This window comes from Sorex fumeus, unplaced genomic scaffold, assembly GCF_029834395.1.
Source record: "Sorex fumeus unplaced genomic scaffold, SorFum_2.1 ptg000166l, whole genome shotgun sequence".
Taxonomy (NCBI): domain Eukaryota; kingdom Metazoa; phylum Chordata; class Mammalia; order Eulipotyphla; family Soricidae; genus Sorex; species Sorex fumeus.
Genome location: NW_026606223.1, coordinates 3,131,560 through 3,144,659, shown reverse-complemented (window position 1 = coordinate 3,144,659; position 13,100 = coordinate 3,131,560). Strand labels below are relative to the sequence as shown.

Below are 13,100 nucleotides of genomic sequence, written 5' to 3'. Positions count from 1 at the left end.
GAATAATTCCTGAGCACAGAGCCAGGAATAAGCCCTGAACATGGCTGGGTGTGGCCCCCCCAAAAACAATAATAAAATAAAATGATATACTTTTACATTGCTATATTTATCTAGTGATCTAGGTGGTCGATTAAGACATCAGAGCCCGAGCGTGTGCCTCCCTGCCAGAGATTCTGCTAACAAACATCCCTGTGTGCTCACACCCCAGGCACTGTGCCAGGTGTGGGGATACCCAGTCATGCAGGAAACAGTCCCAGCTCGGGCTCACTGACGCCATGCAGAAGGGCGATTATGCTAGAATCGGGTTTTTCAAACAACACAGTGGCGCCATGCGTAGATGGGAAAATAATTTAGTGATTCAACACCACTACTAAAAACCACCAAACAAAACAGAATAGAAGAGAGTAAGAAACAAACAACCCAGCCTATGTGAGGCACTGTAAGAATGGAATTCCTTTGTGAGTTCTAAACTTCGTGCGTGTGTGTGTGTGTGTGTGTGTGTGTCTGTGTGTGTGTATGAGGCCAATTCTAGTTCTCGAGAGGGGCAGAGTCCAGTCTGAATAAGAACTGTAGGATGAGAACAATCGCATCAATGAGCAGGTGGTGGGGATGGGGGCAGGTGCCCCCCAACAGCTGCTGACTCCTCTCGCCTCATGATCTCCTCATCAGGAGGTGGATGGAAAGCATTTCTGGTTTCTGTCATATAAAATCCATCTCTTCTGATAGTCTGATTTTTGGCTGAAGAAATCTTTCAGACCCTCCTTCCACCTAGCACAGAGGCATGAAGTTCCTCCTTCCCAATGGGTAGGTCTAGGAAACTCTATGTTTGACAGGACCTTATGGTGATACCCTACTTGGAACGAGGGCCAAGCATGTGAACCAGTTCAGCCTCAAGATGACACCGGGGAAGGGATATATAGGCATCTGGATGCTGTGATGCTGTTGAACCAATCTATGCCCCTTCCCTCCTCACCCTTGAGAATTCTTCCAATGTACATTTGCCCCAGGAAGCCACTCTTGACAGCATGCTAAATCATACACCGCTCAAATCCAGGCGAAATACCGAATACCAAAGGATGCCAAATGATACTTTGCTCAAACACCCTAGTATTGCGAAGCTACTTGGTGTGTTTCATTCCTTGTTTCCAGATTTAGGACAATTTGCAAAAGAGGCTTTAAAAAATCTTGCCTCACTCTACTGCTGATTTCCCCTAAACTTTGCCAAGCTTTCCAACTGCCCACAGTGCTAGCACCAGGTTTTCTTTGTGGATGAAAAAAAAAGGGTTCTTAAAGGATGGAGTGCAACAGATGTTGGGAACCGATGGATTTTATTGTGGTTGTACCACTGCTTTAGCCGTATGGCCTTGAGTTATCAACTGCAGTTCTCCAAGCCCTAGCTTCCTCATCAAATGATAATAAGCATATCTGCCTTGTTGTGTTATTACAAGATATATAACATGTTTATAACATAGTATGGGAATAGCTGTTAAAAGATGGGAGTGATTATTATTTTTTAAAATTTTATCAGGTACAGCGGGTAGGGCGTTTGCCTTGCACGTGGCCAAGCCGGGTTCAATTCCCAGCATCCCATATGTTCCTCCGAGCACTGCCAGGAGTTATTCCTGAGTGCATGAGCGAGGAGTAACCCCTGTGCATTGCTGGGTGTGACCCAAAAAACAACAAAAAAAAAGTTACTAGGTAGCTGATGACTGGTAGAATGTGAACACACAGGCAACTTGTTCTATACTGCGTCGCTGTTGCTTCTGTAAGTATTTAAAATATTTCTGTGCCAAATGTTTCTATGGGTAAAATTTACCCAATTTCTCAAACTTAGAGTTTTGGAGCTGAGAACCCGGCTTAATCCCAGACTTGACTGATTTAAGATGGACTTCTTGGGGGGCTTGGTCATTTCCTTTATCTTTTGAAATGGACTGGCCTCGTGGCCCTCAGACAAACAAAACAAAATGTAAGCACATAATTCACATGGCCTTCTAAGGCTAGAATGAGCTCAGGCATTTTTAAACTTTAAATTCGTGGAGAGCTTGCTATCTCCAATTTTGCACAAACCGACATTTTTGAAGAGCATTTCCCCATGAAAATAATACCTAGTGTTCCATCATTACTATCTTATTGTACAAGTTTTAAATGACTGGTAAAATCTGATGGCAAGCACGTGTCTTTGGGGGTAGATGTTCTTTCTTTGTTGTTTAGCTTAGATCAAGTAATTTGGTTTATCTGAAACTTCAATTTCTTCAATCTGTAAAATGGTCAAACTACAGGAATCCCCTTGTAAATCCTGGCATTTCTATGTGATGGTCTCTTCCAATTGATTTCATCATAGAATTTGACTTACCCTCCTATAGGCCAAGACATGCAAGAGGGATTCGTGTCATAGGAAACCATCCAACAGTGGGAAAAGCTAGTGTTTCGTGGAGAAATTGGCACTTGCAGAAAAGTAATTTTTGACAAACACACAAAGAGATAAAGGAGGAAAAAATGCTTAGCAACAGATAGCATGGCCGGGGGTCAGATACTGGCTGGAGAAATTTCAAGAACAAGAGGAAAATCAGGCAGAGGAATGATTGGGAGAGACTTATTGATCAGACTAAGGAGGTGGACTTGTGCACTTGGACATCGAAATTCCATTTCCCCCCAAAGCAATATATATATATATATATATATATATATATATATTATTTTTGGGTCACATCTGGCAATGCACAAGGGTTGCTCCTGGCTCTGAACTCAGAAATCACTTGTGGTGGTGCTCGGAGGACCACATGGGATGCTGGGAATCGAATCCAGGTCAGCCATGTGCAAGGCAAACGCTCTCCCCGCTGTGCTATCGCTCCAGCCCCCATTATCCTATAATTCTTGCATCCTCCTTAGAAGATTTTTGAAGTCCAAATTAGGATTTGTGCCTTGGAATAGGTAGTAGTCATGCTTTGCTGTGCATTTGTGATCACAGTCCTCCTGTGCCATGTCTGGGAGTTTAGTGGCAGACTCTGAAAGGGAAAAAAAAAGAGGCCCTCCTGTTGATCGTCGATTTGCTCGAGCGGGCCCAGTAACGTCTCCATTGGAGACTTTGTTGTTACTGTGTCTGGCATATCGAATACTCTCGGTAGCTTGCCGGGCTCTCCGAGAGGGGCGGAGGAATCGAACTCGGGTCGGCCATGTTGGCTGCGTGCAAGGCAAATGCCCTACCGCTGTGCTATCGCTCCAGCGGGCCGGAAGGGAAAGAAAAAAAAAAACACTAAAAGGTGGGGCCAGGGAAAGAACACACAGGATGCTAGCAAGAGCTACACTTTCTTTTCTTCAAAAGGCAATGCCTCAGTGTCTAGGACATTCCAGGAGCGATTTTTCACAGGATGAATAATGTCAATAATGCCTGGAGCTATTACGATGCTCTCTTTCCCGATGAGGAAACTGAGACCTTCGGAGGAGAGCTAAACCACCCTAGGTCGTGCAGTGAGTGGAAGCCAGTGGCAGAGCTGAAACCTACTGTAACGTTCACTCTCGAGTCATTCCCTCATCTTTGCTTTTTGGATCACACCCAGCTGTGTTCAGGCTCAGGGATCACTCCTAGGGGGGCTCAAGGGACTTTGTTTTTTGTTTTTTGGGTCACACCTGGAGCCATGCACAGGGGTTACTCCTGGTTCATACACTCAGGAATTACTCCTGGCAATGCTGGGAATCGAACCCGGGTTGGCCGCGTGCAAGGCAAATGCCCTCCCTGCTGTGCTATCACTCCAGCCCCGCAAGGGATCATTTATGATGTTGGGGATCCAACTGGTTGGCTACATGCAAGGCAAGTACCTTATCCTCTGTGCTATCTCTCTGTCTCAGTCCTGGTGCTTTTAACCACTACTTTAGGACTCTGGAAATCTTGGTTCTTTGTTATGTTTTGCATGAGGGTCACACCCAGCAGTGCTCAGGGATCACTCCTGGCAGAGCTCAGGGACCATATGTGGTGCCAGGGGTCAAACCACAAGTGTCCCACCCGCTACCCTCCCTCTCCAGCCCTGGGCATCTTGTCCAGCTCTTCCGCCAGGCAGAAGTGGGCTGAGTGACCGCGAGGGAGATGAGGACAGACTGTGGACAAAAGGGATGGGTCTGTTGCTGCTGCTGTGTTATTGGGTGTCCATGGAAAGTGCAGTTTGGGGCATCCTGAACTCGCCAGACCCAGCGAGTATCCCAACGGCCATGGGGTAGACAGAGGCTGCAGGAGACAGCATGGTCTGTGTGGGCAGGGAACGGTCTCAACTCTTGGAACTGGGGGAGAGGCCCGAGGAAATCAGTGTTGTCACAGATGTCCCAGAATGCACTGAGTTGGAGGGGAAAGGGATGAAGGCGAGGGTTAGGGAGGCAGCAGCACCTGGGGACCAGGGAATAGTATTTCATGAAGGAGGGGGTGGTCTCCATTCCAGGCGTGAAGGGGAGCCCGGCAGAGTAAAGGCTAAGACTCACCCATTTGGACCTAGGGGAGGGGAACATTGTGAGACATTGTGAATACTTGGACCCCAGCTGATTTTGTGGGTGACAAAAAGCTCAGTGGAGAGAGAGGGGGAGGAGGAGGAATGAAAGGGTGTGGGGGGAGAGACAGAGAGAGAGACAGAGAGAGACAGAGAGACAGAGACAGAGAGAGTGAGAGAGAGAGATGCAGGAGAGAAAGCTAAAACACAGATTACTCTCCTCCATCCCTGTAGCCTGAATTAATTAGAATCTAGTTATCACCTTCCCGCTACAATTTGCCTCTCACAGACTGACCGAATGATCTAGAAGGATGAAGGCCATGAGTTATCTTTCAAATATAAAAGAACAACGGCAGAATGTTACTAAGCATTTAAAAGAAAAGGAGTCTTCTTGTTTGAATCCCAGAAATTGGTGCTTGGCAACATTTTAAGCACCCCCTCCCCATCCTGGAAGACTCAGTTGGCCACAGACATGCAATGTTTGGCAACGTTTAAAAATTATGAACTGATAAAGATCCAACTTGCGTTCTGCAACCCTTTTCTTTGGGAATCAATGTCTTAAATCTGTATCTTACAGATCTGGTTCAATTGTGGGGAGCAGAGAAAAACTGAAGAAAAAAAAAACAACCCTCATCTCTGCCAACACGTTGGTTTGTGTGAATCACAGCTCAGAGAAATCTTTCAGGCATATAATTTATCTTTTCTTTGGCCCATGTAGTCAAGGCTTCATTTGTGCATGAATCCTGGCCTTGTTTTAATGATGCTATGCTCTGAATGTAGTTTTATACGGCACAAAAATAAGATTGTCGTTCTGAAAACACAGAAGATTTGTGTGTTTTCCCCCAAATGAAACGGGGGCATCTTTCTCCCCATTTGCGCCTGCGTGGGTCTGTGGCTGGAATTCCAATCCAGCAAGGAGCTAGCGGGAGGGCAGCTGACAGGCTGGAGCCTGGTGCTCCCTAAGAACTTGGGATGAATACACAGATATTTCCCTCTGTGCGGGGACGCCGGGAGCGAGACCCTATCTGTGACACTTTCTGAGGGCTGGACTCTCTCCTCATGCAGCTAGGAGAGCCGATACCCCCACCCAATTCAGACCACAGCGGAGTTCACTGGCCAAGGTTTAACAATTCCAAGACTGTGTTTGTCAATTGTCTCTGCGGAGAAGTCTTAATTTGATTTTTCGTTTGGTTTTGTTTCTTGGTTAGAGATGTCTGCAAACACGGATATTGGAACCCACCAGTTGACAAACAAAGCCGGGATTAGTTCAGAGATGATTGGTTCAGAGATCCTCTGAGCTCAGCTCAATATTTGAAATGCTGATGAGACGACTGACAAGCAAAAAACAGTTTGGGGTGACAGGCAAACAGGCATGGGTGTATCTTAAAAAGTGACTACCCAGGAGGGGAGATGCATGTCGAAAGTAGACTATGGACTGAACATGTTTGCCACTCAATGCCTCTTTTGCAGACCACAACACCCAAACGGAGAGAGAGAACACAGGGGATTGCCCTGCCACAGAGGCAGGGGGGGATGGGGGGATGGGGTGGGAGGGATATTATCCATGGTGGTGAAAAACAGGCACTGGTGGAGGGATGGGTATCTGATCATTGTATAATTGAAACCCAAGCACAAAAAATTGTAAATCTACAACTGTTAAAAAAAAAAAGCATCCCAAATGCTAGGCTGAGGTAATAGCTCAGTGGTTAGTGCCCATAGTCATAAGAGATCCATCATCTCATCAGCGTGATGACACCCACGGAGTCGTAAATGTCATTTATAAGAACTTGAACAAGCAGAGCCCATAACTCCTCATAAACCCCTATTTACAAAAAAAAAAAAAAAAAGTGACTACCGTATTAAGCTGGGAAGACCAGCCAGGATCAGCTAAAAGATTACTCTGTTTTTGGGGTTTTTTTTTTGGTTTTTTTTTTGCTTTTTGGGTCACACCTGGCGATGCACAGGGGTTACTCCTGGCTCTGCACTCAGGAGTTACTCCTGGCGGTGCTCAGGGGACCATATGGGATGCTGGGAATCAAACCCGGGTCGGCCGCGTGCAAGGCAAATGCCCTACCCGCTGTGCTATCGCTCCAGCCCCTGTTTTTTTTTTTTTTTTTTTCGCTTTTTGGACACACCTGGCGATGCACAGGGAACAGGGGTTAATTCTAGCTCTGCACTCAGGAATTACTCCTGGTGGTGCTCAGGGGACCACATGGGATGCTGGGAATCAAACCTGGGTTGGCCGCACGCAAGGCAAACGCCCTCCCTGCTGTGTATCACTCCAGCTCTACTCTGATTTTCAGCTCACACCAAGCTTTGAAATCTATCAGACTCAACCCATATTTTCCACCCAAGTCTTCATCTTGTGCCTCACATCTCCATTTGGGATTCTTTCCTCCCCCTGAAATGCTGTCCCCGAGGTCCTCTGTCAGAGACACCAACTTTTTTTTTTTTTTTAAGTTCAAGAGTTTACTTTCAAGTAGAACTGAACACGAATTGCAATAACTTGCCCATGACATTGGGGATTGCACCAGGGAATTGCCTGGTACTCAAAGGGCAGGAAGCAGCTTTCTGCTACCACTGGCTTGGCTCTGATGCAGGGGAAGGGGGTGGCCATCCAACTGGAAACGCAGGGCCACAATGCTCAGGACGCGGATGGACAGGGACACCAACTTGACAAAGCCTAGCTCCAGAGTGTTTCTGCCTTCTTTTCCTAACTTGGGTGATGATTGACTTGTGTTGAAAAGAAAAATGGCTCCTCAAAGCATCTCAGCCGTAGAACAGCCTTGGGACACAGGTCCAGTGACAAGACCTCAACAAGAGTTTCCCCATCCAGGGAAAAAAATCAGGGTCACAGAGAGAAACTATGGAGGTAAGGTCCTCGCCTGGCATGCAGTCAACTTTGGCTCAATCACTGCCACTGCGGGTGGGCCTCCAAACACCTCTAGAAGTGATCCCTGAGCACAGAGCTAGAGGTTATCTCAGAAAACGTCTAGGTGAACATCTCCCACCGCCCCCTGCCCCCAGATCATTTCTAGAATAGTCATGAATCTTGGTGCCATGTTCATCGCCCTTGGTATGAAACCCCCCCAAACTTCTAGTTCCTGATTTATTTAAAAAATTTTTTTATATTATTATTATTATTATTATTTTACTTTTTGGGGGTCACACCCAGCGATGCTCTGGGGTTACTCCTGGCTCTGTACTCAAAAATTACTCCTGGTGGTGCTTGGGGGACCATATGGGAAGCTGGGGATTGAGCCCGGATCTGCTGCGCGCAAGACAAATACCCTACCCACTGTGCTATCACTCTGGCGCCTGAGTTCCTGATTTTTTCATGGCATAGAATGTTTCTGGGCCATGGGCCTTGACCACAACCACCCATGTCACACTCAGTATGACACAGTCTCCGACTGCCTTGAAAGAAAACTGTGCAAGTGGTCCTGTTGGTAAGGATGCCTGGAGACACTTTGGAAACCAGCTGCTGGAGTCATAATGTTCAAAACAAGAATGCAACAGTGATGAGATGGACCCCAGAGTCGCCTACAGAAGGTTGGATATGGAGACAAGGAAAAGACCATCCAGAGATGACCAGGGAGAGAAGAGGTGGCATGGTGATACAATAGAATATTGCTCAGTTGTTGTTATTATTATTATTATTATTATTATTATTATTGACTTTGGGGTCACACTCAGAGATGCACAGGGGTTATTCCGGGCTCATGCACTCAGGAATTACTCCTGGCAGTACTTGAAGGACCATCTGGGATGCTGGGAATTGAACCCAGGTTGGCTGCTTGCAAGGCAAATGCACTGCTTACTATGCTATCACTCCAGCCTCTGCTCAGTTATTATTATTTTTTTAAGTGCATATCTCCCCATTTGTAGCGAAATAGATGGAACTCAGGGGGATTGTGGGAATCCGAGAGAGACAAATGGGGGCCCTCAAGTATGGGATGATTTCAGATGTGTGTAATGTAATGTGATGAAAGGCCTCCTCCTCCAAATAAAAATTCACCACGGGGGTCAGGAAGCGAGCACAGGGGCACACAGCTGACTTTGTTCCAACCAGCCCCACTGGCCATTGCGGGGGTGGCCCTGGTGAGCCCCAGCACTCTGGGTCGGAGTCATGCCGTAAACTCAAGTGTTTGCATTGGATCTTTCCCCAGGTTGGCCAAGTATTGACTACTGAGCTCCCTAAGCATTGCTTCAGTAAGTAAATAAACAAACCATTGACAGAACTAAGAGTCTCTGGACAAAGGGTGTGGAGGTGTAGGAAAAAGGACCCAGGAGGAATAAGAAATGATATACTCTGATTTCAAGTGTTTTTTAAAAGAAAGCAAAATTACAAGGACAAGGGCAATAGTCTTATTATCTTTCCCCAATTTCAGCTACCCAGAATTTTCAGCTGGTACCCAATAGTCACAACATGCTTCTTGACAGCAACCTGGATGTAGTATTAAAGCCACAGATTAATGTGATATCCCATTTTCCTTAAAGAAAATAATCGCACTCTCCTCCCGTTGTTCATTGATTTGCTCGAGCGGGCCCAGTGACATTGTTGTTACTGTGTTTGGCATATCGAATACATCATGGGTAGCTTGCCAGGCTTTGCTGTGTGGGTGAGATACTCTCGGTAGCTTGCCAGGCTCTCTGAGAGGGGCAGAGGAATCGAACTCCGGTCAGCCAGGTTGGCTGCATGCAAGGCAAACACCCTACTTGCTGTGCCATTGCTCCATCCCAAAGAAAATAATAATAATAATAACATGGAGCCGGGTATAATGGAAATATATGTCACTTGGAAAATGATAGCCAGAGCCGTGGTGATCACTGGGCTGAGCTCTTGGGGGGGGGGGCCTCAGTCTTGATTGCTGCATGTGTTATTTACAATACTGCCCATAAAAGTTTCATGTATGTATCACTCCAATACCACACCCATCACCTGCTTCCATCCACCAATACCCCAAAGACCTCTCATGTCTTTCTCCTTCTCCCCCCTTAGTTTGAGGGAGAAACTAGATCAATAGCCAAGATACAAGCTACATTACAAGACCATTAAATAAGCATTCCCTCCCTCCTCCCCTCACCATATACCCTTTCTCACCTCAACTCACAGGCACTTGGCTTTATTGCTGTCTTCCAACACCACTATCTATGAACTAATGCCTTCCAATACACTGCATCAACTTAGAGGTCCTTCTTTGGAAATACAACATGTTCTCTTGAGGTTAAAAGCCAGCACATTTTAAAAGATAAAAAGGAATTTGCCTCTCTTCACTCAGGAAAAAGACCAACTGGTTTGGGGGAATCCTTGCTTTTTTGTTTTTGTTTTTGGCCATGCCCGCTTGTTCCCAGGGCTTATTTCTGGCTCTAAGCTCAGGAGTCATTCCTAGCACTGCTCAGGGGACCATCTGGGATGCCGGGAATAGAACCCAGGTCAGCCGGATGCAAGGCAAGTGCCTTACCCACTATACTCTATCTCCAACCCAATCCTTGCTCTTTTTTTTGTTTTTTTCAAATCTAGTTTTGACACAGCTTCTTCGAGAAGAGCTAGTGCATAAAGAGTCTGCCCAGAGCTGTAAAAACTTCTTTCTCTATTTCCACTGCAATATAAGGCGAAAGATCGTTTCCATCCATCTGGGCTGGAAGAGCCAAGTAAATGTGGGATCTTGGGGCTGGGAGATGCGAACCTGGCCGGGAGACCTACAGAGCATTGGATATGTCCAGGTACCATTTTTTCCATGGCTAATGCCTTTCCCTCCTTTGCCAAACCAGGAATGGTCATGCACCCGCCTCCACCGTATTTGAGAGATGTGGGTACCAGTCCCTCTGCGTGCACACAACCTTGCCTCTTCCTTTTACCGACACAAAACGATGCCCTGGTAGTCTTAGGTCTTCAACAAATGTTTCTCCCACAGAGCTGGGAAGACCCTTGGCTAAATGTTATTCACTCAAAGGGTTGGCCAGGCCTTTGGGGATGGCTGAACCGCATCCTCACTCCTGGGGGGTCCCCCACTCCCCTCAGCACCCAGCACCTACCGTCTGGTTAGAGCCATGGTTGCACAGCCTGACTGGTCCCGGGGTGTCGGCAGGCTGGGCTGGAGGCTGGAGGCTGGCGGGTTCTGGGTTGTTCTCTGCGGGTGCCTTGGCCTGTCCCCTGTCCGGTTTGAAGAGTTTGTCCAAAAAGCTGGAGTCCTTCGGCTTGGCGGGGGCTCCTCCCCCCAACTGTGCACTGACGGAGCCGCCGTCTCCGCTGGCCGGGCTGCGTCCTGGGCTTTTATCCGGGTCGGGCCCGGGTGCAGCTGCTGCCGGAAGACCCGGCCTCTCACTTGGGTCTTTGTTCTCCGGAGCTCTCTGGGGGCTGACATCAAGCGTCACCGGTGCCCGCGATGAATCTGAGGCGCGGTCTCGGGTACGTCCTGGTACAGGCCGAGAGAGTGTCAAGGAAAAACGCGACTTAGCAGCTGGTGGCTGGGTTCTGGCTTCTGGCCCAAGATTCTTTCCGCTGGCCTGGGCATCTGCGCCCGTGCTGAGCTCCATTGTCTGGGGGGAAGAAGTGTCCCCAGTGTCCTGCTGGACACTTATTCCCAAATCGACTGTCAACATAAACACACACAGTGGTTATTCAGCCGGGCGAGGAAACTCAAGGGTGCATAATACACTGCTAGCGCTGTCTGCACAAAGCCTGTGTAGACGGGACACCACGCCCTCCCTCCCTCCTCCCCCACCCGCTCCCTGCCTGGGATCCACAGAGCAGAGGGGGTGCCGGGGGTGCTGATGGGTGCTTCCCGGGAGAAGAAGGGAAGGCCAGGGAGGCGGGAAGTCGGTCTCCGTGGAAAGCATACAGCAGGCGCTTACTAGCAACACTTGGAACTGTCACCACCCCGGCCATCTGGGAGAGGTCAGTGGGTGTGGCTTCAGCTGAGAGGCTGAGCTGGGGTTCAGGGTGGCGTCTTTCCACTTGGTCACTGTTCACCTTTGGGGGTCATTCTTTTTTCCTGTGGGGGTCACATCCAGTGGTGCCCAGGGCTAACTCATCTCTCTGTGCTCAGAGGCTTGTTCCTGGTGGTGCTCGGGGGACCTATGAGATGCCAGGGATTGAACCTGGCAAGTGACCTATCCTCTTGTCCTACCTCTCTGGCCCCACAAGCTGGGTCATTCTTTATGGGGATACCCATGATGTGTTTGTAGGGTACAAGACAGCACCCCCGGCCTCTCTTACTAGTCGTCTGTTGCGTTCCCCAAGTGCTGCATTGCCGAGACAATCACAACAATCTCTGGACACGGCCACATGTCCCCGGGGGGGCGGGGGGGGGGGGCACACAGGAATCATTCCCAAAGAGATAAAGCCACAGTTCAAAGTATGCAATTGGATGTTTTTGCCCTCGTGCTGAAGTCTGGATAGAAAGTTGGTGGATGAACACAATGAAATGCAGGAGCACCCTTGGGCCCTGCCATGGAATGAGTCATCTGAGAGGTAGGAAGGGTGCTGGGCTCTGCTGGTCATTTTGTAAAAAAGACGTTTGGGGAAAAAAGTTATTCGTGCATACTGAAATCCAAGCCACTCCGTTTCTCTGAGCTTGGATTCCTGCTAACGAAAACCAATAGCAGGCCCGCCTGGCCACTCGGTCTCTGCATGGGAGAGACAGGCGCATGGAGCAGAGTGGGGAGGGTGTGGACGTCTGGGCAGTGCTGGTGTGAGAGCCACGATGCTGCTGCTGGTGGGTGAGAGAGTTACAGGCCGCGGACCTTCCACAGCTCACCAGTAAGTCAAGAGGCAGCAGGAGTCGGGCCACCTCCCCACTCAGACTCCGTGGCCACAACTCTTTACCATTCTGGAGACTGACCGAGGGACATCCACGAAGCTGCCCACTGGGCGCTGGGCCAACAGATGCCCTCACAGCAGGAGATGTGAGCCTCGGGGGTTCCTGGAGTTTTCCTGACCCGCCATTTCTGTTCCTGCCGACCTCCATGCTCACCCGTCTCTCTAGTGCTGCCGCTTGTCCCAGGCCCTGAATCGTGCTCAGAGAGGAAGAGCCAAGGGGGCCTTGGGAGTCACCATCAAGGGCCTGGATTCTCTCGACCAAGTAGTGTGATCCTGGGCAGGTCCCTGATTATCTCTGCATTTACTCCAACAAAGTCTCTGACGCCCTGGCCCGCACTGAGATGGTCCCTGCAGAGGCACGTGCTAAGGCCCTTACACTGCCTGGCCACGCTGGGGCCACGTCCCAAGAGCCTCCGGTTCCCAGGAAGGGTCCCCACAGCACTGCGGGTGCCTTAGAGAGTCAGTCACTTGTCTGAAAACTTGTAGGACAACAGAAAGAGAAAGGTGTGCGTGTGTGTGAATGTTTGTATATTTGTGTGTGTGCGCACATGTGTTTGTATGTTTGTATGTGTGTGAGTGTATGTGTGCATGTGTGTGTATGTGTGTCTGTGTGTGTGTGTTTTTGTATGCTTGTCTCCAGTATGGTATGTGTTTGTATGTGTGCGTGTGTGCGTGTGTGTTTGTATGTGTGTGTGTGTGCACGTGTATGTGTTTGTATGCTTGTATGTGTGTGCATGTGTACGTGTATGTGCACGTGTGTTTTTGTATGTTGGTATGTGTGTGAGTGTGTGTGCATGTGTGTT

At 48.6% G+C, this 13,100-nt stretch overlaps 1 protein-coding gene across 1 annotated transcript in view; it reads right to left on the bottom strand.

Annotated features, from left to right (window-relative positions):
• The window catches only part of BCAS1 (brain enriched myelin associated protein 1), a 138,026-nt gene that overhangs the window by 79,196 nt on the left and 45,730 nt on the right, over positions 1-13,100 (bottom strand). The window contains exon 3 of the mRNA XM_056107467.1: positions 10,512-11,068. Coding sequence (XP_055963442.1) covers positions 10,512-11,068 — 557 coding nt within the window. The remainder of the gene's footprint in view (positions 1-10,511; positions 11,069-13,100) is intronic.